General features: G+C 39.8%; 1 protein-coding gene across 1 annotated transcript in view; it reads right to left on the minus strand.

Moving 5' to 3' along the window:
- The window catches only part of ERAP2 (endoplasmic reticulum aminopeptidase 2), a 38,639-nt gene extending 20,008 nt beyond the window's left edge, over positions 1-18,631 (minus strand). The window contains exons 1-7 of the mRNA XM_027100555.1: positions 18,539-18,631; positions 15,878-16,570; positions 12,000-12,138; positions 8,306-8,440; positions 6,397-6,517; positions 4,127-4,281; positions 938-1,051 (exon numbers count right to left, since the gene is read on the minus strand). Coding sequence (XP_026956356.1) covers positions 938-1,051; positions 4,127-4,281; positions 6,397-6,517; positions 8,306-8,440; positions 12,000-12,138; positions 15,878-16,428 — 1,215 coding nt within the window. The 5' untranslated portion in view covers positions 16,429-16,570; positions 18,539-18,631. The remainder of the gene's footprint in view (positions 1-937; positions 1,052-4,126; positions 4,282-6,396; positions 6,518-8,305; positions 8,441-11,999; positions 12,139-15,877; positions 16,571-18,538) is intronic.
- Between the last annotated feature and the right edge of the window lie 5,173 nt (positions 18,632-23,804).

Genomic DNA, 23,804 nt, shown 5'->3' on the forward strand with positions numbered 1-23,804 from the left:
CTGACTTTGAATCCATGTCTGTCTGTAATTGTACTGGACCAAATGTCTGCCTCAAAGAGCTAATTATCCATTACTAACTACCTTGATATGTGCTGTTCAGACCCTCTTGTGCCTATTAAAAAAGACATGTTTGAAGAAATCTTTTCACACACTTTGGGGAAATTAACTAACCCTTTGGAAATTCTGGAGGAGTGTGTCCCCAGTCATGCTCAATTCGGGTTACATGCCAAGAACTCTGTACGGGATCTATAGCCATGGGCATTGTCTTGTCCTATATCATTGTATTCGGACAGTGACACTTTCCTCTCACCCCACATACACAGCTGTATATTTGTGCTATTTTCACTCTCTATCCACAAACTTTAGGGTGAGGGATTTATGTTGACTGTTCTCTAAAACCTCCAGTGTCTCATCCAGTTCTATCATCTGTGTTATGTGCCTCCCACCTCATTCATATGCTGAAGCCCTAGTCCCCAGATTTGTAGATAGTGCCTTAAAAAAGAGGGGACTGAATTAAAATGAGGCCATTAGGGTGGGCCCTAATCCACTCTGACTGGTGTAAGAAGAGGAAATTTAAAAACTCAGACACCAGAGATGTGTGAGCACAGAGAAAAGACCATGTGAGGACACAGTGAGAAGACGGTCATCTGTAAGCCAAGGAGAGAGGCTTCAGAAGAAATCAAACCTGCCGACACCTTGATCTCAGAGTTCTAGCCTCCAGAACCGTGAGAAAATAAATTTCTGTTGTTTAAGCCACGCAGTCTGTGGAATTTTGTCATGGAAGCCCTAGAAAACTAATACAACCTGTTTATACAAAACAAAACACCATAGATTCAAAGACTCAATGCTATGTTCTCTTTGGCATTCTCTAAAAATTTTAGTAGTAAATTAATGATTCGTTAGGGCATACAGTATGACATACAAAATTGTGACTTACAAATTGTAGCTCTGGATATGTGACGTTAACAGAGATAAGTTCCATGTATGTTGCAAAACCCTCATTGAGCCAAATATCATTCCACCATTCCATTGTAACCAGGTTGCCAAACCACTAGGAGGAAAAAACTCCATGTTATTAGAAGGTAAACAAATATAAAAAATTATTAACTATAGCAAAAAATATAATGGGTGGTAACTTCTTTCTTTTAGTAGCTGAGGCCTCTTTATCTTTGCTACCCTTTTCTCTCCGCACAGCCTCCTTCTACTGATTTCCCTGCCTTCGCCTCTCTCCACATTTTTGCTTCCTTCAATTCTCTTTCTTTGTTTTTGTTCTTTTGTTTGTTTGTTTGTTTTGCAGTACGCGGGCCTCTCACTGTTGTGGCCTCTCCCGTTGTGGAGTCCAGGCTCCAGACGCGCAGGCTCAGAGGCCATGGCTCACAGGCCCAGCCGCTCCGCGGCATGTGGGATCTTCCCGGACCGGGGCACGAACCCACGTCCCCTGCATTGGCAGGCGGACTCTCAACCACTCCACCACCAGGGAAGCCCACTTCTCTTTCTCTGTGTTCATATTGTCTCCAACTTCCCAACTTCCATTATATCCTCACTATATTTCCTAGATATTAGATTTAATATTAAGGAAGAAAATGAAACATTTCGTAGGGTACATTTTGCACAATAAGTATAATCTCACCTTGTCATTGACTTATGGTGATGGTCTAAGGAGAAATATAAGCCAAAATATTTTGGGTGAAGTCACCTTTTTATATTAAGTAGCAGGTACTTAAAAGAATAAAAATTCATTTAGGACTTTCAGATTGTTACACAATATTAGTGATGACCAAATTTACTTGTCCTCTGCCCCAATTTACTTCTAGGGATTAACTTGGCCACTAAGGTGAATAAAAGTCTGAGATTTTAAATATATATAAATAAAATTAAAAGGACGCAAAAAGATAATCTAAATAGAAATTTACCCTTGACCTATATTTAATCTGTAACACGTTTTAAATATTATTTTTATGTATTATTATATTTTATCTATTTGGCCTTTGTCATATTAGTGTGTGTCCAGTTTATCTATTTTAGGATTGCAGTCTCCAGGACTGGAAGCTTAAACAATAAGATTCTAAGATTCAGAAGAGCCTTGTTACAGTTACAGAACACAAACCACTAGATCTGTAGCTTCTAGAAACAGTTCAAGCTCTATACCTTTTCTTACAGCCCTCCTATCATATTGCAAGTGGGCTCCAATCTTCTGAGGGGGTTCTGTGAGAAGGGACAGCGGGTGTTTCCTCAGTTTGAGAAGTGATGAACGCAAGAAGTACAAGCTGGTTATGGTCATTTCACCAGTCAGTAAAAGTAGTTTATTCATTCATTCAATAAATATCTATTTAGAATCTACTACGTTTCTGGCTCTATACCATATGTTAGAAATACAAAGATGTATGTAAGATAGCCACTGCCTCAATACAAATGGTGGAGGTCAACTGGTAGACATACGCATGCAATAAAGCATTATTGGCACTATGATCTATGTCTGTACAGGGACAGAGGAGATTCCAGAAGGAAAAAAATCAGTTTTGCTGGGAGAGTGTGTAGAATAACTGGGAAACGATTCATTTCCTTAGTCTTCCAAGTGGTCCTCAGGAATATTGGAAGTGGGGTGTGCTCTAAGCAGATCAGGTAGCAGGAGCAAAAGCACAGAGGAATGACACAACCTCGCCTGTTCAGGTAATGGCAGGTAGTCTGGGATGGCTAAAGCTAAAGGTGTCGTTCAGAGATGAGGCTGGAGAGGTGGAGGCGAGCCGGGTCCTCGGGGCCTTGTTTGCCACACTGTGGATCCTTTACTCACTCAGGCATTGAGAGTCTTTGCCAGGGTTTTACACAGAGGAGTGACATGGGGAGACATGGAGATTAATGGGGAAACAAAATAGTCAAGGCCGTTGGGGCCTGCTGCTTCAGCCCTGAACACTGCGTCCCCGTAAAAGAGAACTTATTACAGGAAGGCCTTAAGGGAGGATGGAGCCTCAAAAGTAGAGCTCTCTGATTATTTCCCTATGAACATTGGGTAGAAAATGAGGAATACCCAGACTCAGTTAAGTGCTTTAGAGCTTCCAGAGACTAATGATCAAACCCCTAAGATGGGCCAGAGGGGAGATGCTAAACCAGAGGAAGCTGTTCATATGTTCTCAAAATACAGTGCTGAGCATGGCTCCTATGTAACTGGGTTCTTAGTTTGCTGCTTTAAAAAAAACAAACAACCCCCCCCCTTATTATTATTATGGTCATGATAAAGGATAAAGTTAAACATTGAAAAATAAGAGATTTTACCAGTTTCTACAATGGAATGATATTTGCCTACATAGTAAAAGAGAGTTTCCAGTGCCTTTAATAATTCACCGCATAATGGGGAATTTTCAGAAATGAAATAGAGTGGAAAAAGTCTCTGATATCTGTAGAGCTAGTTTTACTGTTTCATATTTGTATGTAATACAGTGTTGATAGATGGGCCTTGGAAATCTTATTCTGTAAGAAATGGTAGCAGTGGTGGTCATTGTCACCATCATTAATAGCTAACACTTACTGAGTACCTACCACATGACAGACATAGACACTTATCTGTAATCCTCACAACAGTTTCAAGAAGCAGGAGCTATTGTGAACTTAATTTTATAGACGAGGACACTGAAGTTTAGAGAGTTAGGTAATGTGTCCAGGGTCAGCAGCCCATGAGTGCATAGACTTGAAAATACTTCATTATGGCTGAATAACCACAGATTCCAACTGAAAGGAGATTGATTTTGCCCTAGATTGGAATGCCACCGTATTAGAGGGTATAAGGGGAAATATTTTTAATAGAAATCTCTATTTGTAGCGTTTCTAATTCTGTGCTTTATGTATCTGCATGGTCTTCACTTTTCTTTACTAAAAGACACTTGGAGGCTTTGCCTTGAAGGGTTTTAGAGGATATAGTGGTCACTTCTCTTGTGATAAAATTCCTGTATGAGACCCATTGTCTAGAGATTGAATATTCTTCTACTTGACATATTATGTTTGGCTTGATAATCCCTAAGGTCCCCTCTGGAAGTAAAATGACATGATTTTATGTCGTTTCAGGAATATTGGTGGTGTTCTGCATAATGCTCTGTTGAACCGATGCTAAGAGAATGTCATGAGTGCCAGGTACCTGGTGCGCTAGCTCATGAGCTATGACTCTGGTGACCCACAGTTTGTCAGAAGTAGAAGAGGTCTTGGGATCAAAGAGCAGTGACGTCTCTCTATATGTGACAAGGCCCCAATTTTCCATGGCTCCACTTTCAAAGTCAGGAATGGCAACTAGATCTAAGAAATAAGAACAACCACACTTGATCATTATGGCTTCCACACCAGAAGTGGGATTTGCTTCCTCCTCAAATATGTTATGATCCATTCAGTATATATAAGCAGATTTTCTGAAAACATCAAGAGTGTCTTAACATTGATATGGTGTCTTGTAGTTGCTGAAAATAATCAGTATCTATTATCAAGCAGAATAAAGTCTATCAGTAAAGTTTTGGTTGTAGGTGAAGTAACCTATTGACATTTAACCACTTTTTTCTAAAACTAAACTATGAAAATACCTTGAGTGCATTACTGCTGAGAAAAAAATTCATTTTAAAACTCTCCTATTTTATTTTATATTAGTACTACAGAAAAACTTTGAAAATATGAGGTATCAAATAATTTCTAATATGTCTGGAATTCAACAAAACATATAATGAACTCATTTCTACAAAAAAGAAAAAATGGGGATTTTAATTTCAAGGGAACACCTTTCAGGAGCATCTCTATAGTCAATATTTCAATCAATATTTCTAGCGCATACAGACTCTAAGTGTCCTTCTAAGGCAGTAGAGGAAAAAGGCTGTTGGCATCACTTCTTTCTGAGCTCAATTTCCTTTTCAACATTGATATTTCCTCTACTTCTTGACAAAGTCTTAGGGAGAAAAAGTGAAATTTAATCATGTTTAAGCAACTCAGATATAACGTAATTTATATCATATCTGTGTGTGAGTGTATATATATATATATATATATACCCTCTGCCAATGACTTCATGTAGATTAGAAAACTTCTGGCTAATATTTAATCTTGGACTTCTTTCTGTTTATTCTGCCAGGCCATATTGGAAAAATTACTGCTTTTTGGCTGAAAAGAAAGGTAATTTTTTAAAAGTTTGAAATAAATCAAGTCACTTGCCTTGCAATTACAATGTCTGGAATTAGTATTGGTTAATTCTAGTGGATAAAATCAAATATTTATAATGCAATCAAAAAGCAAACTAGCACTAGTAAAGATTAGTATTCATTAGCACTTCAAATGTGGGAATGACTCCTTTTCTAAATTGCATTGATGATTTTATATTAGTTATATTATTTCCCAAAGCCATTAGAAATGCTTATATCTGCTCAATTTTTTCCTAAGTTGCATGTTTCCTTTCAGTTAGTTTTATTTTAAATACATTCACTTCATATGATCTTCAAGGTTGCATTTTTCAAGAGCAACTTAAGATTGTTGATAGCTGTTATTTGATCTTTCCTTGATTTTTGACAGAGAACAGCAGTGGACTGTGGGTAAACTGATTTAGTATATCCGTACTAAAAGGTGTGTATAGAACCTGCGCCATAATAATACAGTGAGACTCAGGAACTGTAGGGACAACCCCCTGGAGATGTCTTCTGATGGTCCCTTTTAACTGTCTAAAACTGTATGGAGGTTGGGCAGGAAAGGGGAGGAAGGACATGATAAGGTGTGTGTTCTAAAGTCCCAAAGAAAAACAATGTTTTGTCATTGTCAGAAACTCTAAAAATTAATCTATATAAGTTATAAATTTTAAGTCATGGTTTTTATATATTCTGTAACATAAAAATCACAATTTTTAATTTTTAAGATAGAAAATTAAAACCAACCAAGATAGCCTGTGTGTATTTCCTCATATAAAGATCTACAACTACTACATTCAAATTATCTTTTTCCTCGAAATCTTTTTTTTTTTTTTTTTTTTAAAGTCTGTGCCACAGTCTTATCTTCCAGCCTTAGACTCACGGTAGATAACAGATGGAGGGACAATTTTCAGCTATTTACATAAACCTTTGGCAACTTTTATATAAGATTGCTAGTCTTGTACAAATACGGTACAGAAGATAATATATGCTCCAGAAAATTCATCCATTTAAATCTAATACAAAATGCAGATATTTTAATATTAAACCTTATAAAAGAATAGAGAAATGAACCACAGAACTTGGGCTTCTCATAATACTTTATTTTCTACACTCTAGGACCATCTCTGAGGTACAAATTATTGCTTTCTGGGCTAACTGAACGTCTTCAGTACTCATTTAAATCACATACTAAGAGGGATGAAATCAAAATATGTTCTAAAAATAAAGACGATGATGTGGCATTTGAACCTACCCAGTTTTGCGAGTGGATAGTGGATATCAAAGTAATTTTCGTAAAAGTCCAGCAGCTTCAATGATGCTTCCAAAGCATAATGTGTTTGACTCCATTTGTCTGGGGCTGCATGGATGGACACCTGGGAAATGTTGGTGGGAAGAAGTGGTCTTTGAAGGACAGCTCCTTTGCACAACTCCATTCCTAACAGCCCTCACCCAAAGAAAGACAGACTGCATTTTTCAAGAAAATATTGAGATACCGTTAAACATGTTGTCAACAGGGGATAAGATGTTCTGTAAAGTATTAAAGCAAGAATCACTCTTGAAAATTATAAACAACCCTGTATTTTCTGTTACAGTACATTCCCTAGGTGCTAATCTGTACGTTTTAAGCTATGTAAACCTATCGCCTCATGAGAGCCCACTTCAGTTCATCACTATCATGTACTCTAGCACTTGAGAATAAACCTTCCAAAATTATGACCACCAACACAATTCAAATAAAACATAATTCTATGAGGTGGAAAGTCTTCATGAACTTATTCAAACCACCCTCTGTCGTGTTTTCTTTTCTTTTTTTTTTTTGATTATTGGGTTTTTTAAAAATTTAAATTAATTAATTTTTATACAGCAGGCTCTTATTAGTTATCTATTTTATGCATATTAGTGTATATATGTCAATCCCAATCTCCCAATTCATCCCACCATGTCGTGTTTTCTTTAAACTCAAAAATGCCCAAATATGTTCATTGAATCCCTGCAAACTATTAGCTATTAAGTGGAAGAAATAAAGTTAGATTCCAGTCTTCTTGGGTTTCAAGTACAGTGTTGCTCTCAGTTCATAATCTGCTTTCATGCTCTGAGTTAACTGAAGTTCCTCAGAAATTTTATAAGAAGGATATATTAGTGACCACAGTGGCGTACCAGGCACTGTGCTAAATGCACACATGCAAAATCTAACTTAATCCTCTCAATCACCTCATGAAATAGGTGCTATTGTCTTCATTTTACAGATGAAGCAATGGAAACACATGGAGATTAAGTAACTTACTTCAAGCCCCCCATGTAGAAAACTGTAGAGCTGGGACGTGAATCCAAGGAAGCTGACAGGACCCTGTCCTCTGAAGTAAAGTTCCATCTGACCTCTCACACATCTATATCTCTGCACATATATATATGTGCAGAGATGTATGTAGACACATTGCTGATAACATGTATCTACATATCCAAAGGTATAATATGTATGGAAATTGTAATAGCCATTTTATTGCTATTTTTCATAAGCATTATTTTATGGTTCTTTGAATATGTTTTTATGTCTATAACCTGGTTCCTCAGGGTAAGGAGCTCTTTTTTATTTTTCATGTCTTCACTGATAGTCGCGAAACTTTATAATTATTGGGCACTGTAAATTTTTGTAAACAATTAATGCCCTAAAAATTATGAAGACCTCCTTTCACTGAGGAAATAAACTTACAGAAAGCAATTGGAAACAATGTAAGTGTCCTAGAATGAGAAGCTGATTAAAAAATCCTTATGGTACCTCTATACAGTAGAGTACAATACTATTAATTATTAATATTATAGAAATATTTAATGGCATTTAATTTTTATGGCATATTATGGTGAGCTAAAACAATCATAGATTATTTTGTAAAACATATATATAGTCATATACAGTATATACTGTTACTGTATACACTCATATACTGACAGACTTATAGAAAATACTTGGAAGGCTGACACAAATATTACCAGTAATTATATCTTGGTGATGGGATTGTGGGTAACTTATTTTTTATCTATCTCTATTTTTGTAAATAAGCATGATACTTTGATAATAAGGAAAATAACCTTAAAATAAAGAAAAGCTCATTGCCTTCAGGACACTATTCTGCACTGTGTATGAAATGAGAACCCAAACTCACCTTGACCCCTGACGAGGCTGTGCCACTCACAGAGTTGAAATCACAAACTATGTAGGCTACAAGGTATGTACTCATTTTTACAGTAGTTTCAAAATGATCTTCCAAGAGGCCTCCTTCAAGTTCAATTGTCTTAACCTACAGGAAGGGAAAGAATCAGTATTTGAAAACTGGAGTATTTTACAAGAATGCCTATGACATAGGCTACGTAAGTTAGAGGAAAGCTTGATGTTCCGAAGGACATGTGATCCCCTTATAGGAGATCAGTGGACCCTTCACAACATTCTGTGGCTTCACCTCTCTCTATTTCTTTTATCTCTAGACTCCCTCGAAGACACAATGTACTACTTTGGGATCTCAAAATGATATCTATTTTGTTGCTTGAAATAAATATTAAATAAATATTTAATTTTCAAATAAAAATATCTTAGATGCTTCTGCTTTCTTGAGATGCAATAATCTCCAACACTGGCATCAATTTAAGATTTGTACTTCTAAGCAAAAATGCCAGAGAAGAGTCCCTTTCCCTTTGTTATATAATAAATAAATCTCTGTTGCAGAAGGAAATGGGAAGCAAAACTGTGCTAGATGGTTTTTTTGTTTTTTTTCTGTGCTAGATGTTTTGCATTATCTTTTAATTCTCCTATTATTTGTGTGTGAGGTAGGTGTTATTTCACAGGTGAGGAAACAGTCTCAGAAATGTTAACTGAATTGCCCAAGATCACACGGCTAGTTCCACGGCAGGATCAAGATGTGGATGTGACCGTGTGACTCTAAAGCCATTGCTCATTCTTCCACTCGCTGGGTGACAGCTTGAGTCATAGTCTTATTTTATCTTTGCTTCATTGATTCAGCAATGAAAGCAGTCAGGCCAAGGAGATCATTAGCGATTTGAGCTTCTGCCTATCTACTGAGGAAGGAAAGAGTTTTAAGGCTACAGACTGGTCAGCCGCATCCATCAAATTCACTGAGTAATTACTGAATTCTATCTTTATTTGCCCTGGATAGCTTGTCCCAGAGACGGTCTTCACCACGGTATGATGCCCCTAAATTCTGAACGGACACAGATCCAGTCATCTGAAAATACCACTTTCTTCAAACTGAAAACAATTCTTAGACTGGCTTGTCCCTCACCCTCTCCAACCTCCTTTTAAGGCATCTGGTTTGTGGCAGTGTTAACCACGGACTATTGAGCATGTTTTATGTGTTTGTATAAGATTGCAGTTTGCTTTGGCGAGAAAAAATAGCTTGAAGTATTATCATAAACTGCCTTGCCTACGTCAATGACAAATGTGTGTGCTATTAAATTCTACAGAATTCTATCAAAAACTCAATTCCTAAGTTTCAATAAAGCAGGAAACACTGACCAAATACTCCAGGAAAGGTAGCAGCATGCATAGGGCTGTAAGTTTTACCTCTGTTCAGCAAGTTAATTTTGTCCAACAATAATCTTTTCTAGGGGTCTGATTCAACCAGAGTTCTATGGGTACATACTCCTAGCAGATGAGAGGGTTATGGTAGGAGCTAGGGAGGGGACGTGATGACTGTGGTCCTCTGACCAAACTCAGCAGCAAGACCCTTTTGTCAAGTGTGTAGATGGGTGAGGGGAGGAAGGGGAAAGGTTGTGGGACTGTGGGGAAATGAGTCTGTGACACTGGACAGCTGGTGGCAGAGACAGGAGACAGGTGGGCATTCCCTCTGATTTCTCCCCTCCCCCCCAGATGAAGACGTAGTCCACAGAGGCTGAGTTTTGTTCAGGAACCTGGAGTGACCCATGTTGATCAACATTGCCTTAAATGGAAGTATTTGGGCTGTTAGTGTAAGTCCTTCCAGGATGGTGATGTAAGCTCTAAGTATAAAACACTTGTTGCTAGAGAAGGATTTAGCTGTCTTCTCAATTTTGGCAGGATTCTACTTGCATAGCAAGTGTCACCAGCAGGTGTGTGTTCCCTTAAGGAATGAAGGGGACAAAGACATGCCCAGAATATATGCTGCCTCTACTAGTGCTTGGCTGACCACCTCACTTCCTAGTGTTCTTAACTTGTATTCCTACATTCTTAACTAAACAAATTGAGAACTTAGTATGTGTCGCTTCTTCTCACCAGTCCATAACCCATCTTAAGCGCTGCAGCTATTATCCAAAGAGTATGGTTGTAGCATTACTTCTGTTCTCCTTTTTTTGGATCACCATGAAAGTCTGGGTTGGGCGTGCCAACGAGAAGCAGAAACTAAAGCCAATATTTGCTGAAAAAGGCATGATCCAGAGAACTGGCCCAGTCAACTGAGGCAATGCAAAGTTCAAGGACTGTATGAAATATTTTCAAAGTTTTCACTTATTTTTCCTAAATATGAGAAGTTACTGAAGGTTTCTAAAGATAGAAAACTGAGATTCTAATATAACTGACAATTGATGTTTGCATCACATTTTAATTAAAAGGCATTACTAACTGTGTTTTTACTTTATCCTCCATGATTACTCATGTGAAAAATTCTGTTAATAAAAAGCTGCCAGGAAAGAGACTGAACTACCCTTAAATGAACATCTGGTTCATAGAAAGAAGACTTGGAGCTAAGTAGCAAATCCTTTTTACCTGAACATGAGGAGGCAAATTAAATTGCTGTCTGTATGATCGTGGAAAAACTGTGGGATATATGTCATGTGGAGTGTGTCGCTTTTCCCCTTGATCTGCTCTGCAAGTATTTCAAAGCAAACACTTTTCTAGCATTAAACAGAAATCTGGGGGAAATTTAGCTTATGGACTCATTTCCCCCGTTCATCCACAGAGGACAGTCACTGTGGAGGGCAGAGAGGAAACTAGGGTGGAGTCACTGGCTGGGTTATGATGACCTGGATGCTTTCTGAGCTCATTCTGCTGAAGCACTGTCCGGAGAGCCTCTATTTTTATCCTACTTTCTAAGTAGCAATGGGGAAATATTTTATATTTCGTTCAACAGCTCAAAAGGCAAGCATATCATTAGTGAGGAAATATCAAATGAGGCTCAGTGTCTACTGTGTCATTCAGAGTCTCTGCATTTTGAGTATAAATATGACTCAAATAAAAGTGTTCAGAGGTCTCTCTCAATTAAAAAAGTTTATAACTATGAGATAAAATTTTCATAAATAATTTTAAGCACTACACGTGGAACTTAAAAAAAAAAATTCTACGTTATATCACAGACTACTAGATCAGAATCTCCAGGATGGGGCCCAGGCAAGCTTCTCTAGATCCTTACCACTCCAAATGTGGTCTCTGGACAAGCAGCAGTGGTATCACCTGGGAGCTTGTTAGAAAGTCAGAATTTTGAGCTTTACCTCAAGAACGACTGAATCAGAATCTGAATTTTAACAAGATCCTCAGACAACTCATCTGAAAATTAAAGTTTGAGAAGTGCTGTTCTGGGCAATTCTGAATTTCATCGCTAGCCAAGTAACACTGATTTAAAAGAACTCTGCTTCCATATAAACACAAATAAAATAGAAATCACTTTATGTAAAAAATAAAGCTTCTTGTGAAACAATGCCCAAACAGAATGATGTTAAAATCTAGATGGATTGGGGTAATGTAATATGTAGAAGGATCAAAAACAAACTAATGGCTTAAGTCCTGAAAACAAACAAAATATTAAAACACAACAAAACAAAGACCAAAGTTCATTTTGAGAACAATTCCCCAAAGTTTCTAAAATTGGCAAATACCTTTGGCATGTTGGATAGGGCAATGTGTCTGCTCTCTCTTCTTATCTTGATCGAAAAGTTGGCTTTGAACAATGGTTCATCAAAACAAGGGAAAGCCATTCGTGCCTGGGTTGGCTCAAAATCCGTTACTGCAATTGTTCTGTGAAAAGAAGTACATTACAAAAAGAATACACAAATGAAGTCAAAAAAAAAAAATGAATTTGTACCTTCAGAGCACAGCTTATCAAACCTGGAGGTGATACGTTTGATTTCTCAAACTATAACCTTAGAGAATCCAGAATCTATTTGTGAAGAAAATGAGGGTAAAATTTTGTTTAGTAGCTGCCAGTCATGAATAATGCATGGCGCTGGGCACTCTATTTACATGATCACCTTCATACTCATAGCAGAGAAGGATATTGAGGCTCAGGGAATTTGAGTGACCTTACCAGGACCCTTAGCTAGTAAATTTGCTGAGCTAGTCATGCCCAATTTGACTTCCAAATTGACTAGGAAATTGGTAGTTTAGTGTCATCACTAAACCTGAGCGGGCCTCAATCAGACATTTGAATACCTGTGAGATGAGTGATGCCTTAGGTTGTGTTCCCAGGAAGCAGATCCGGATTTATAAGAACAGGCTGCCAAGAGAAACAGGTAGGGCTTCCCTGGTGGCGCAGTGGTTGAGAGTCCGCCTGCTGATGCAGGGGACACGGGTTCGTGCCCCAGTCCGGGAAGATCCCACATGCCGCGGAGCGGCTGGGCCCGTGAGCCATGGCCGCTGAGCCTGCGCGTCCGGAGCCTGTGCTCCGCAACGGGAGAGGCTACAGCAGTGAGAAGCCCACGTACCGCAAAAAAAAAAAAAAAAAAGAGAAACAGGTAAAGGAGGGAGGGAAGCGGGACAGGGAAGAGGAAGAAGTCAGGCCCGGTGCCAGCTTCAGCTTCATCCCTGCGGAGCTCTGGAGTGGAAACCACACCTTCAAGTTTTCCCCTACTGGAGGCAAGGAGCTGGGCTTTCATATTCTGTATCGTCATTGGCTAAGGGTCTTCCTGGGGGACCCAAGCTTCCCCCCCAGACACATCTAGCTCTCTCTGCTTGCCGGCAAAGCAGGTCCAGCCTTCAGACTATAACAGGTAGATAGATACTCTGACAAATCTCTATACCCCATCACCTTGATAATGCTTGAAATGATATAATTACAGATTTATTATTTGGGCTTTAAAGCTTTAATTAAGCAGCAACTCTGGAGAGCATATTTTGATTGAAGAAGGAGAGCAGAATAGAAAAGCTCAAGAGACAGATAAAGGCTGAGAAGGGCCAGGAGGAGGGAAAAGAGGGCCTGTCACGATAATGTTGCCTCCGTCTACTGTATTTCTATAATACAGGCTGGAAAAGTGAGACTGGGAGCTAAATGATTTGTTTGGGGCCTCGGTATTACTTGGATTCAGTAACAGGTCCTACAGAAGTAAAGGAATCTCAAGTACCTGGAATAATTTTTACTAATGTGAAATTTTGATTATAGTTAAGTTTTAGAATGGAAAAGCCCAAACTTTAAGATCTTTTTTGCTATTTACACAATTTTAGTGCTGCATGCAAAGTAGTGAGTTCCTGCTTCTCAAAGAATTATTGTTGACTGAATTATTTTTGTATTTTAAGTTAAGTTGTGTATGTATGCATGTGTGTGTGTGTGTGTGTGTGTGTGTGTGTGTGTGTGTGTATGAAAAATAGAGAGGTAATAAAATGCTGCTGACACTGTCCTGCAAATCATCCTACATGCGAAGACCTACTAGGTGACTGAGTATGAAGAGAGCTGACTAATTAATCATAAGAAGAGTCAGAAATAGTCTGCAGTTAATTATGGGAGGCATGTTACTTTCCAAGCTTCTACTCTAAAAAAATTCCCCCTCTGGTCTCCCTCATCTCCCCAAATTATATCCTTAAAATGTATTTCTTTTAGGTGGAGGTTTTGTCACTTGAAAAAAGTGAAATAAACCATCACTGGTCACATGGTACCTCAGTGAGAAGTTGATGTTTCCTATCCAATACTGTGCTGGACCTGAGAATAGGCCTCTGAGAATTGAGGCTGCAACGAGGGGAAGCGTCTCCAAGGGAAGGGGAGGTGGGCCTGGGGAAGGGCTGTCCTCAGTAAACTGCTGGGGGCTGTGGGGTAGGCATGTGAGCTGCAGAGGGCAGTGAGCACCTGAAGTGGGGAAGGGGAGGTAGGCAGCAGACACTGCGGGGCTAAAGTCGCCTACCAATATCCACTCTCCTTCTTCAGTTCCAGTAGAATCCTGATTTTGTTCAGGAAGGCAATGTGTCTGATGAAAAAATCACTTCTCTAGATTCTCTTGCAACTTGGTGGGCACATGACTCGTTCTGGCCCAGTTGAAGTCATTGGGTGAGAAGTCGTGGTAAAAGGAGTCAGACTCAGCTGGAATGTTTCTTTTTGCATTTTCCTCTCCCCCATCTCCCCCTTTTCCTGCCTGGAATGTGGACTTGATGCCTAGAGGTGCAGAAATCATTTTGTATTAGGAGGAAAGTCATATGCCAAGGATGGCTGAGTAGAAAGATACGAGGAGCCTGGGTCCTGGATAATATTGGTACACACTGTAGCATACCTGGGATGCCCTGCTTCTGGATTTCTTGCTGCATGAGAAAAACAAGTGTGTGGCAAAGCCATTGTATTGGGGGTTTCTCAAACCGGCAATTGAATGCAACTGATAAAATGTAGGAGAGCACTGAAACCAGACTCCTCTCCCCTCTGAGATGGACCCTGGCCCTGGACAACCACATCATCCCCTCTATGAAGCATCCTTGGTTCCTCTCTTTCTCTTGCCTTACAGAGTCAATGTCAGCAAATTCTGTCTGTTTTACACTTGAAAACAAATGCCAAGTTCAATCACTTCACTCCATAAGCTGCACCACTAGCCTGGCCCAAGCCAACATCCTTTCTGGCCTGAACAATTGCAATGACCTCCTAAAAGACTAACCTGCTTCTACTTTTTCCTCTCTATAATGTACCATCAACATATACTTGATCTTTATAAGACGTACATCACATCAGAACTTTCCAGTGAATTCCCATGGCCCCTGAGTAAAAGCCTAAAACAAGAGGCTCTAAGTCTCTCTCTACATGATCTGACCCCTCTCTACTCTACTTCTCTCCCTCTCTCATTGTCCTTCGTCTCTCAATCACTCCCGCCTTACAGACTTTGCACTTGCTGATGCCTTTGCTGGGAACACCGTGCCCTTAGACGTCCTCATGAAAGTTCAGGTCTCAGTTTAAATGCACTTCCGCCTCACCAAGAACTTCCCTGACCACTCAGCTAAATTATTCCCAATCCCTAGTCTATATCTCACTACTATACATTCAGTGCCTAGAACGGTACCTGGCACATAGCATGGGCTCAATAAACATGAGCTGATCAAATAGACCATATTTCTCAGTTCTCCAAACTGACTTGTTTCTGTCTTCTGGATTTGAGTCACACTGTTTCCTGGGCAATGTATGTGCTTTCATTTCCTCTCTCCCAACCCAAATCTTATGTACATTTCCTTTTGGTCTCAGATCAAGTCTAACCTCCTTTGAGAAGCCTTTTGCATTTCAGCTCTCTCTGCACTGACCATCCTTTCCCCTAGGAGATAAACACATCAGTCTTGTCATAGTCATATATTGGCCTTTCCTCCTGGTTATTCTCTCTCTAGCCACTTATGCCTCTGCATCCTGTGTTCCCATATTTATTGTGATTTCCTTTAGGAATGGCAGAGCTTCTCCTTCTGAGTTTCCCCATAGTTTTTCGGGCTTTTCATAAATGACTACTGAAGCATGCTCCTGGCAAAGAGACATAACACATAAGGAAAGTATCACAAAAGACTATAAACAACTGGAGCTACATCTTACCTTGTTTCACCACCAAGAGTTCTGTACGTGCTTTTATAAAAGCCTTCAAAACCATCAGCTAGCTTGGCCCGGAAGTCAATAGCCACAGAATATCTCAGGTCAGCCATAAGTTTCTCTGGAATCAGCAGTGCAATTTGTTCATGAGCAGGATAACTCAAAACAGTTAGCTTTCTCCCTGGTCTCCTGTATCTCAAATCTTCCTCTGACTGAAGAGTAACATTCATGATTTCAAGATCTTTGCTGTGCAAGATGATGAATCGGGTGGCATCTCGAACCAAGACTTCAATCTTCTCAGATGCAACAAAGTCCAGGGAGGTGAGATTTGGGTGGACAAAAAGGTCATAGTGGAGGGGAATGACCATGGTGGGGAGCCTTAGCTCATGCCAAGGAAATATTTCCCCATTGATGGCTACTGGGAAAGCCCCACGGTCCTTATTGAACTGATCAATAGATGAACTTGTGAACTGAGAACAAATACATATTTGGATGACTGCTGAGCAGTAAAATCCTATGGAAATATTAAATATTAGTTTTCTGCGTGAATTAGCCATTACAGTAGAATGGAATACTAAATCTATTCTCTAGAAGACGAGTTAATATCCAGGCTAAATCTCATAGTTCTCCATAGCACCGTGTTGGCTCCAGTTATGTCACTCAGGATCTGAACAATATGTTTCAATAAATGGACTTAACCTAGAGAGAAAGAAAAAAAAAAACATTTATAGCATGAAGAAAAAGATTTCAATTTATAAATATAACCTGAAAAATAGATGGGCATATGTGCATTGTACCAAATATCGACAAAATAAAGTAGAAATTATCATCTGGGTATTATAAATAAAATTTTTTTAGAGCTCAATTGAAGGGACTCTGCCTTAAAATTACATCTATGGAATCCCCTCTGCATTCTGTGCAATGGGCAGAAGGTAGGTGTGTAAATTCATTGCATGTTGAGCATTTTTAACATTTGGTTAGATCATTTTAAGAGTGTGTCTGGATACCTGAACATAAACTGCACAGGTGTCTCTATTTTGTCTTAATAAGTCATGAAGAATGCTCAATATTCTTTGGATACCAGATATTACTATTATCAATGGCTTTGAACTTCACCTCTTTCAATAAATAACAGCTGAATGGCCCAATTCTATGGCTGCTGGTATAAAGGATGCTGGTCAAGCTAAGTGTTTACCCTCAGTTTATTTCCAATATATCAAAAGCCATGGAAATAAAATTTCATTTATAATATTCAAACAGAGTATTTTTAAAAGTTGCTTTGGTCTTCCTCATCTCAGGCTACCTTTGAAAACACAAATCAAACTGAACTCACACTGCCTCTGTAAATAAAACTAAGACAATCTCTTCTTGTTAGAAGGGTAACACTACAAAACATAAAATAAGGACAAACAATATATGTGGTTAATTTAGGTACTCAGTTCTGACACCCCCCTGTCACCTGCCTCTATTTTATTTACCTTCTCCCTGCTTCAACTTAAACCCATGAATGGTTTCCTTTCCTTTTCTTTTTTATCATTAACACATTCTTTTGAATTAATTGTCTAAACAGTTACTTCAATTTTCCAATCTGCAATATTAATGCAGATCAACAAATATTGTTAAAGAAACAAAGAAAAAGAAGAAAATGATGGTTAAATAACAACACTCCTCCCCTCTTTTTAGACAAGCATTAAATTATTGCTACCAAATCCCAATGTTCCAAGGGCCTCTGATATATCAAACCATAATTGGTCTATTAGCTTGAATTTCTGATGGTTTGAAAAATGAAATTATTTATTTGTTAGGTCCTGGGCTTGGGAATCAGAGTGCCTGTGTCCCAGCTCTAGCTCCATGGTACTTAACCTGTATGATCTTGGGCAAATTTTCTGATTTTTTTGAGCATCAGTTTCCTCGCCTATAAGATAGGGTAATGGTTGACACTAACATTGAGAGGATTAAGTGTAATAATTCATGTGAAGAATATGGCACAGCATAGCAACTAGCATGTAGGGAGCATGTAATGAATGTTAAACATTAAATTTTTATTGTGGTTACTATAACTCACATTCTCTGGCCTAAACTATGGTGCTTTGCCCCCACATGTAGCAGACATACCCAAAGGAAGTTATATTTTTTTGGTAAGAGAGGAGAAAAAGGCCTTGATATTTACTCATGTAGTCTTTAACTTTAGAACTGATAAGAACTTTAAAGGCCAGCTAGTACAAGTCCTTCGTGTCCAGATAAAGAAACCGAGGGTGAGTGACTCTCCCAAAATCACATAGGAAGTTTGAAGGAGAATCGGGACTAAAATACAGTTCTTTGACCCTTTGTCTAATGGGTTTTCCATTATACTGTGCTTTAGTGTTTTGAACAACACATCCGGAGATGGAAGACACAAGAACTGCAACAAACATTTGGCAAAAGCTAAGAGAATCTCCAAAAGAGAGTGAGTCAGTTAAACAGATTCTTAAATAAAATCCTATCCTTAACTGCACTGCACGAACTTTCCAATACAGTAGTGCCAGATTCACCCACCTTCCCCAGATCCCCACCTTAGGCTGCAAGAGCTCCTCAAGACAGAAGTTTTATACCTGCAGTTCAGGTCATTATTCTCACTGAAAAAATAATGATTTTAAGACAAAGTCAAGAGAAATGTTGATGTGTTACCTTAATCCACGCTGTTGCAGACTTGAATGGAGGGGAATTTCGTTTTGCTTTCACTTTCTATTAGGGTAAGATTCAGAACTTTGCATAACTGAAATTAACAAGCAGCTTCAGAGTAAAAGTCACACCACGGCAAGGCCACGTGGGACTCCAGCAATCCCAGTGACTGCTGCTCCTGCTGTTTTATCCTCCCATGTCCCCAGGTGAAGCCTTCAGAAACTAGTTTTTTTGTTTTGTTTTGTTTTTTAATGCTGAGTTATTTTAAGACACGATCTTGAATTCCTCGCTGTGCTGTGTCCATATTACTGTGAAATATGACCTCCGTCCAACCACCTGGAAAAGGTAACTCCCAGCCAGCTTCTATGACCTTTAACAGAGATGATATATACCCCTTTCCTATGTCTATAACCTCCTGCCTCCTGGGCATAAAGGAGCTCTCGCCCACCTTTATGTCTCTCCATCTTTCTTGGGCCTTCTTTTCCTCACCATCCTGGATATGGGCCTTCCACAAAGATAAAACCTCTGTTCTCTGCTCTTTTCCCACTTTACTGTTTCCTTCGGAGAATATGTTCAAGTGCAGAGATTTCTTATTTCCCCTCACCCATCCCACATTTCCCTCTCCTGATCTCTCCTTCCAGGTTTCTTCTGCTGCAGTTCCAACAGGCTGATAGACTGTCTTCATGTGGATGTTCTGCTAACAACTCAAGCAATGTCTTCATCCCCAGATCAGAGCCTTTTGCTTTAACTTCATCTGCTTCGAGTCTTCCTCCATTGTCTATGACTCGTCCTTTTTAATCTCTTTTTATCCAGCTTAAAAAATTTTTTTCCCATAGTCATTAAAACAGTCTAGGTCCTCATCACTCCTCACATCAGCCTTCAAACAAGTTTTGCTGCTTCTCAAGATGTGTCCTTGCAGTCCTCTTGTACGATGCCCTCCAGCAGATTATTTCAGCCACTGCTTGATCATGCCACCCCCTGCTCCATATACATTTCCATGGTTTCCCCCTGTTTAGACAGGCAGTTCCCCGTGTGGAGACCGTGCGAGGCCCGCTGACAGCCTAAAGTCCACATGACCTCTTTCAAGGCCCATCTGATGTTTTCGTTTAGATCCTAGTGCAATAAAGGGCCACGCTGGCACACAAGTGTTGTTCTTGAGTGAAGTATAACGAGCTTTGTTCCTATCGTCTTTAGGCCTCCTTCACACACTGGTTTTCGTGCCTTGTCGTGCTGTGCATCTCTGTTTGCAACCTGGGTTTGGTTCCACATTCAGTAGCTGCCGTGATTAGATCCTAGTTAGCTCTTGATCCTCAATTTCTTTTCCCTTGTTATATTTTATCATTTCAACCTGGATGAAAAACTTAATAAAGTAGAAGGAGCAAAACCAAGGAGGTAGCCTATACCTAGGGCCAGAGGCACAGACCTGTATAGAGTCCCTTGGAGTGGCATTTCCTATAGTTAAAGGGGTACAATGGGTGGGATGGATGGAAACAGGTGACTGGGGAAAAGGGGACAAAAAAGAGGAGGCACCATGGGCCAATTCTTGGAAATCGAATTCTGCAGCGGAGGAGGGGAGGGGTGAAGGAGATATAGGAAGCTGGGGGTAGTTCTGTGACATTGTCACAAGCCCCAGCCCAGTTGTGTGTGTCTGTGTGTGCTCAGAACTCTCCCCCACCCATGAGAACAGAAGTGATGACAGAGAATGAAGAAAGAGGGCCATCAGACTGAGCTACTGAGTCCCAGAAGAGGAAGCTGAGTAGGGTTTAGGTGACGTCATAGTTTACTGTTTAAAACTCTCTCTCACCAAAAGGGGTTTCTAACCTTTTTATTTCCTGCTAAGAGAATAAGCTTTGGGAAGCTTGTTGCTTAGGGAATTCACATGTCACTTCACCTGGTCTTCTGATCTGTCTCTTGCTCGGAGACTCTCCTTATTGACTTTATCTAAAAGGAGTAGCACTCCCCCCTCAACCCACCCCTGCCGCCACCCAGTGTCTATCTCCTTAGCCTGCTTTTTTTTTTCTTAGCTTTTATCAGTTCCTGAGAGTAAACTATATATTGATTTATTTGTTTGTTTTATGTCTCCCCATTAGAACATAAGTTCCTTGCAGGCAGGGAGTTTGTCTGCTTTGCTTGCCTCTTTTTTTTTCCTTTTTTATAAATTTATTTATTTATTTTTGGCTGCGTTGGGTCTTTGTTGCTGCGTGTGGGCTTTCTCTAGTTGCAGCGAGTGGGGGCTACTCTTCGTTGCGGTGTGCGAGCTTCTCATTGCGGTGGCTCCTCTTGTTGCGGAGCACAGGCTCTAGGCACACAGGCTGCAGTAGTTGTGGCATGCGGGCTCAGTAGTTGTAGCTCATGGGCTCCAGAGCACAGGCTCAGTAGCTGTGGCGCATGGCTTAGTTGCTCCGAGGCATGTGCGATCTCCCCGGACCAGGGCTTAGAACCTGTGTCCCCTGCATTGGCAGGCAGATTCTCAGCCACTGCACCACCAGGGAAGCCTGCTTTGCTTGCCTCCTAACACCCAGAGCCTAGAGCAGAGGCTGGTATATGAAACCCTCAATAAATATCTGCTGAACAAGTGAATGCATTTTCAATATTTGTCGTTTTTTCTTTAATTTTCAGATTGCCCTTCGCTTGCTCCAAGCTTCAGACAAAGCAGGGAGCTTTCCACTTCTGGATGAGCCCAGGGTTCCCTTACCTTTACTGAGGCTGCCACTCTGTGTTCCATACATCTCTCTCAGTGTCCCCTGTGTAAACTTCTTATTGCAAGGCAAATGCCTCCTCTAGGAAGCCCCCTTGGAAGTGACACATGCTTCCTTTCCAGTCCTAACTGCAGGCACTTGTTTAGTCAGTTCAATTGGCCCTTACCTTACACTAACATACTTGTTCTTCACATCCTTCCTTAAATTATCGACGCCCAAAGGCTAGGGACCAAACACTATGCCTGGACCTCTCTCCAGCACCTCTCAGAGCGTTGCACACCTCGTAGGCCCTCAACAAACAGATGAGAATGAATGAGAGTGAATTTTCCAAAGACCTGAAACACTTAATTTTCAGAATGTTCAAAGATTTTTAAACTAATTTTAATGGAAATCTTTCTTATGTATATTACAACTATTTCCATCCTGTTAGGGTGCACTCAACAGATTTAAATTGTAGTGACCCAAGTTTTTAATTACAAACTGGACCTAGAATCAAGAGAATTGGACTCAAAGCCATCTTCTGAAAATAAATCACTTCATTTCCTAATTAGAGACAGTAACACTTTCCTAATTATTACATAGGATTATTGTCCATCTCAGTATCAATTTGAGATAACATGTGAAAACAGTTTATAAATGTTTTATAAAATAAACTTTAGAAGTTTCAACATGCAACAATTACCTTAACAACAATAATCAGTGACTATGCTGGGTTGTAATGAAGTGCTGCCCTTGAGGGGAATGAAATCTAGTAAATACCCCCATGTTGCTATATCTTCTTGAATTCTTTTTCTGTTTTTTTTCTTGAATTCTTATGGGTACTATGCAAAGTTTATTGCAGTTCCTCCATTATCCTCAAATTTTTATTTACTTTTTGTTGTTACCTTCAGCCATCCTCAGCTTCCACCCTAGACCTGTTTCTAGACTTCTAAAGCACTGCGAGCTGAAAAATTAGCAAATGAAGCTAGTTGGACACTATCTCAGGCACTCAGGTGCCTCAAAAATTATTTCCTAGTGCTGCGGGCTGTGCTGCATGTGGGGAGAGTTCAGGATAAATGAAATGATAAATGGCCTCCTTACAAATGAAATGTTCCTGAATCTCCTCCTCTCTTTCTGCAGTTGAATTTCCTGTCCTGAACACAGGCACAGCTTGGCCTTTGTCCCAGCTCGATGCTATCATTCTGAACACCAGCCAACTTACAGTCTTAAAAACCACTTCCTCTCACTTCTTTTCAAAAGGATCTCTAAAACTCTGTTGAAAGTACTTCACAGAATCATTGCTATGTCTCTGTACAATTTCAAATAAAATGGAGGCAAAATCTATAATATCGTTTAAAAATTTTTTAATTAAAAGAAAGATTTCTGATAGTACAAAGACCCAGGGTCTATGCAAAATAGGAGGGGATGGGGGCTGGAATTCACCTAGTGAATGCATGCTATAGCTTTTTAAAAATTCATTCAGTTTCAGCAGAAAATTAAAAAAGCATAATGTCAGAATTTTAAGTCAAGAACTGACAGAAAGATGGTCTTTCAAAAATCGAGAGCTTTAGTAAGCCTTCCACGATATTTACTAAAAATAAAAACAGAAGACTGCAACAATAAAAAAATCTTACATTGTTGAAGTAGAACACAAATTAAGCAAACCTGACTTTGGATAACTAAAGATCTGCAGGTGGGTGAACGCGGGGATGCAAAGCCTGCAGGTACTGAGGGCCGACTGTGGTCCTTGTACCATGCCATTTCATAGAAGGGACTTGAGCACCCGAGGATTTTGGTGTTTGGGGGGCTCCTGGAACTAATGCCCCAGGCATGCTGAGGGATAAGTGCACCCACATTTAAATTTTTTATTTAATAGCCAAATGAAAATTTCTGGTGCTTCTGTCATTTTCCAATTAAAGATTACCTAAAAAACTGGTGACATCATCAAACAACATGGTTGCAAAATAAACAAGAGTGATTCTGAGCTTGTCAAATACTTTATTTTGAAAGGAAAAATTTATGCTTCCAACTGCTAAAGCCAACTGATTAGTAAATCAGTATTTCTTGGCTTCCTAGAATTTAAAGACTTAAAGGTATAGAAGAACTTCCGCTCTGGCCAAGATAGAATAGGGACTGGAATTTATCCTGTCACTTGAAACAATGCCCCCTCACCCCCAAAATGTATAAAAGACAGTTTGCAAGTCGAAGACTATCGGGCAAGTGAAAGTAGTGATCCCCGAAGAGATGGAAACAAAGGAGGTTAGGGCTGTGACAGGGGCCAGCTGAGTGCCTTCAGAGAGATTCCTCGCAGCTGTGTAGGGGGGCGAGCGGAGGCGGAGCCTAGCGGACCTTTTGAGTTGAGGTAGGTGCAGCTGAGTGTGGGTGGGCAAGAAAGTAGCGTTCACAAGAGAGAAGACAACGAGAAGGGGTGGGCGGAGAGAAGAGAGAGAAAGCGGGAAGAGAGAAAGGACACTTTGGAGCTCTGCTGGAGGCTCTCTTTGAGTATTCAGCTGATCACTGAGCAGCACATGCATGTGCAGAAAATACCGGAGCCAGAGACCGAACCACTGGAAAAGATTAGAGGTCTTGGCGAA

The sequence above is a fragment of the Aethalodelphis obliquidens genome, unplaced genomic scaffold (genome assembly GCF_003676395.1).
Source record: "Aethalodelphis obliquidens isolate GAN/ISIS:26980383/991018 unplaced genomic scaffold, ASM367639v1 scaffold4, whole genome shotgun sequence".
NCBI classification, from domain to species: domain Eukaryota; kingdom Metazoa; phylum Chordata; class Mammalia; order Artiodactyla; family Delphinidae; genus Aethalodelphis; species Aethalodelphis obliquidens.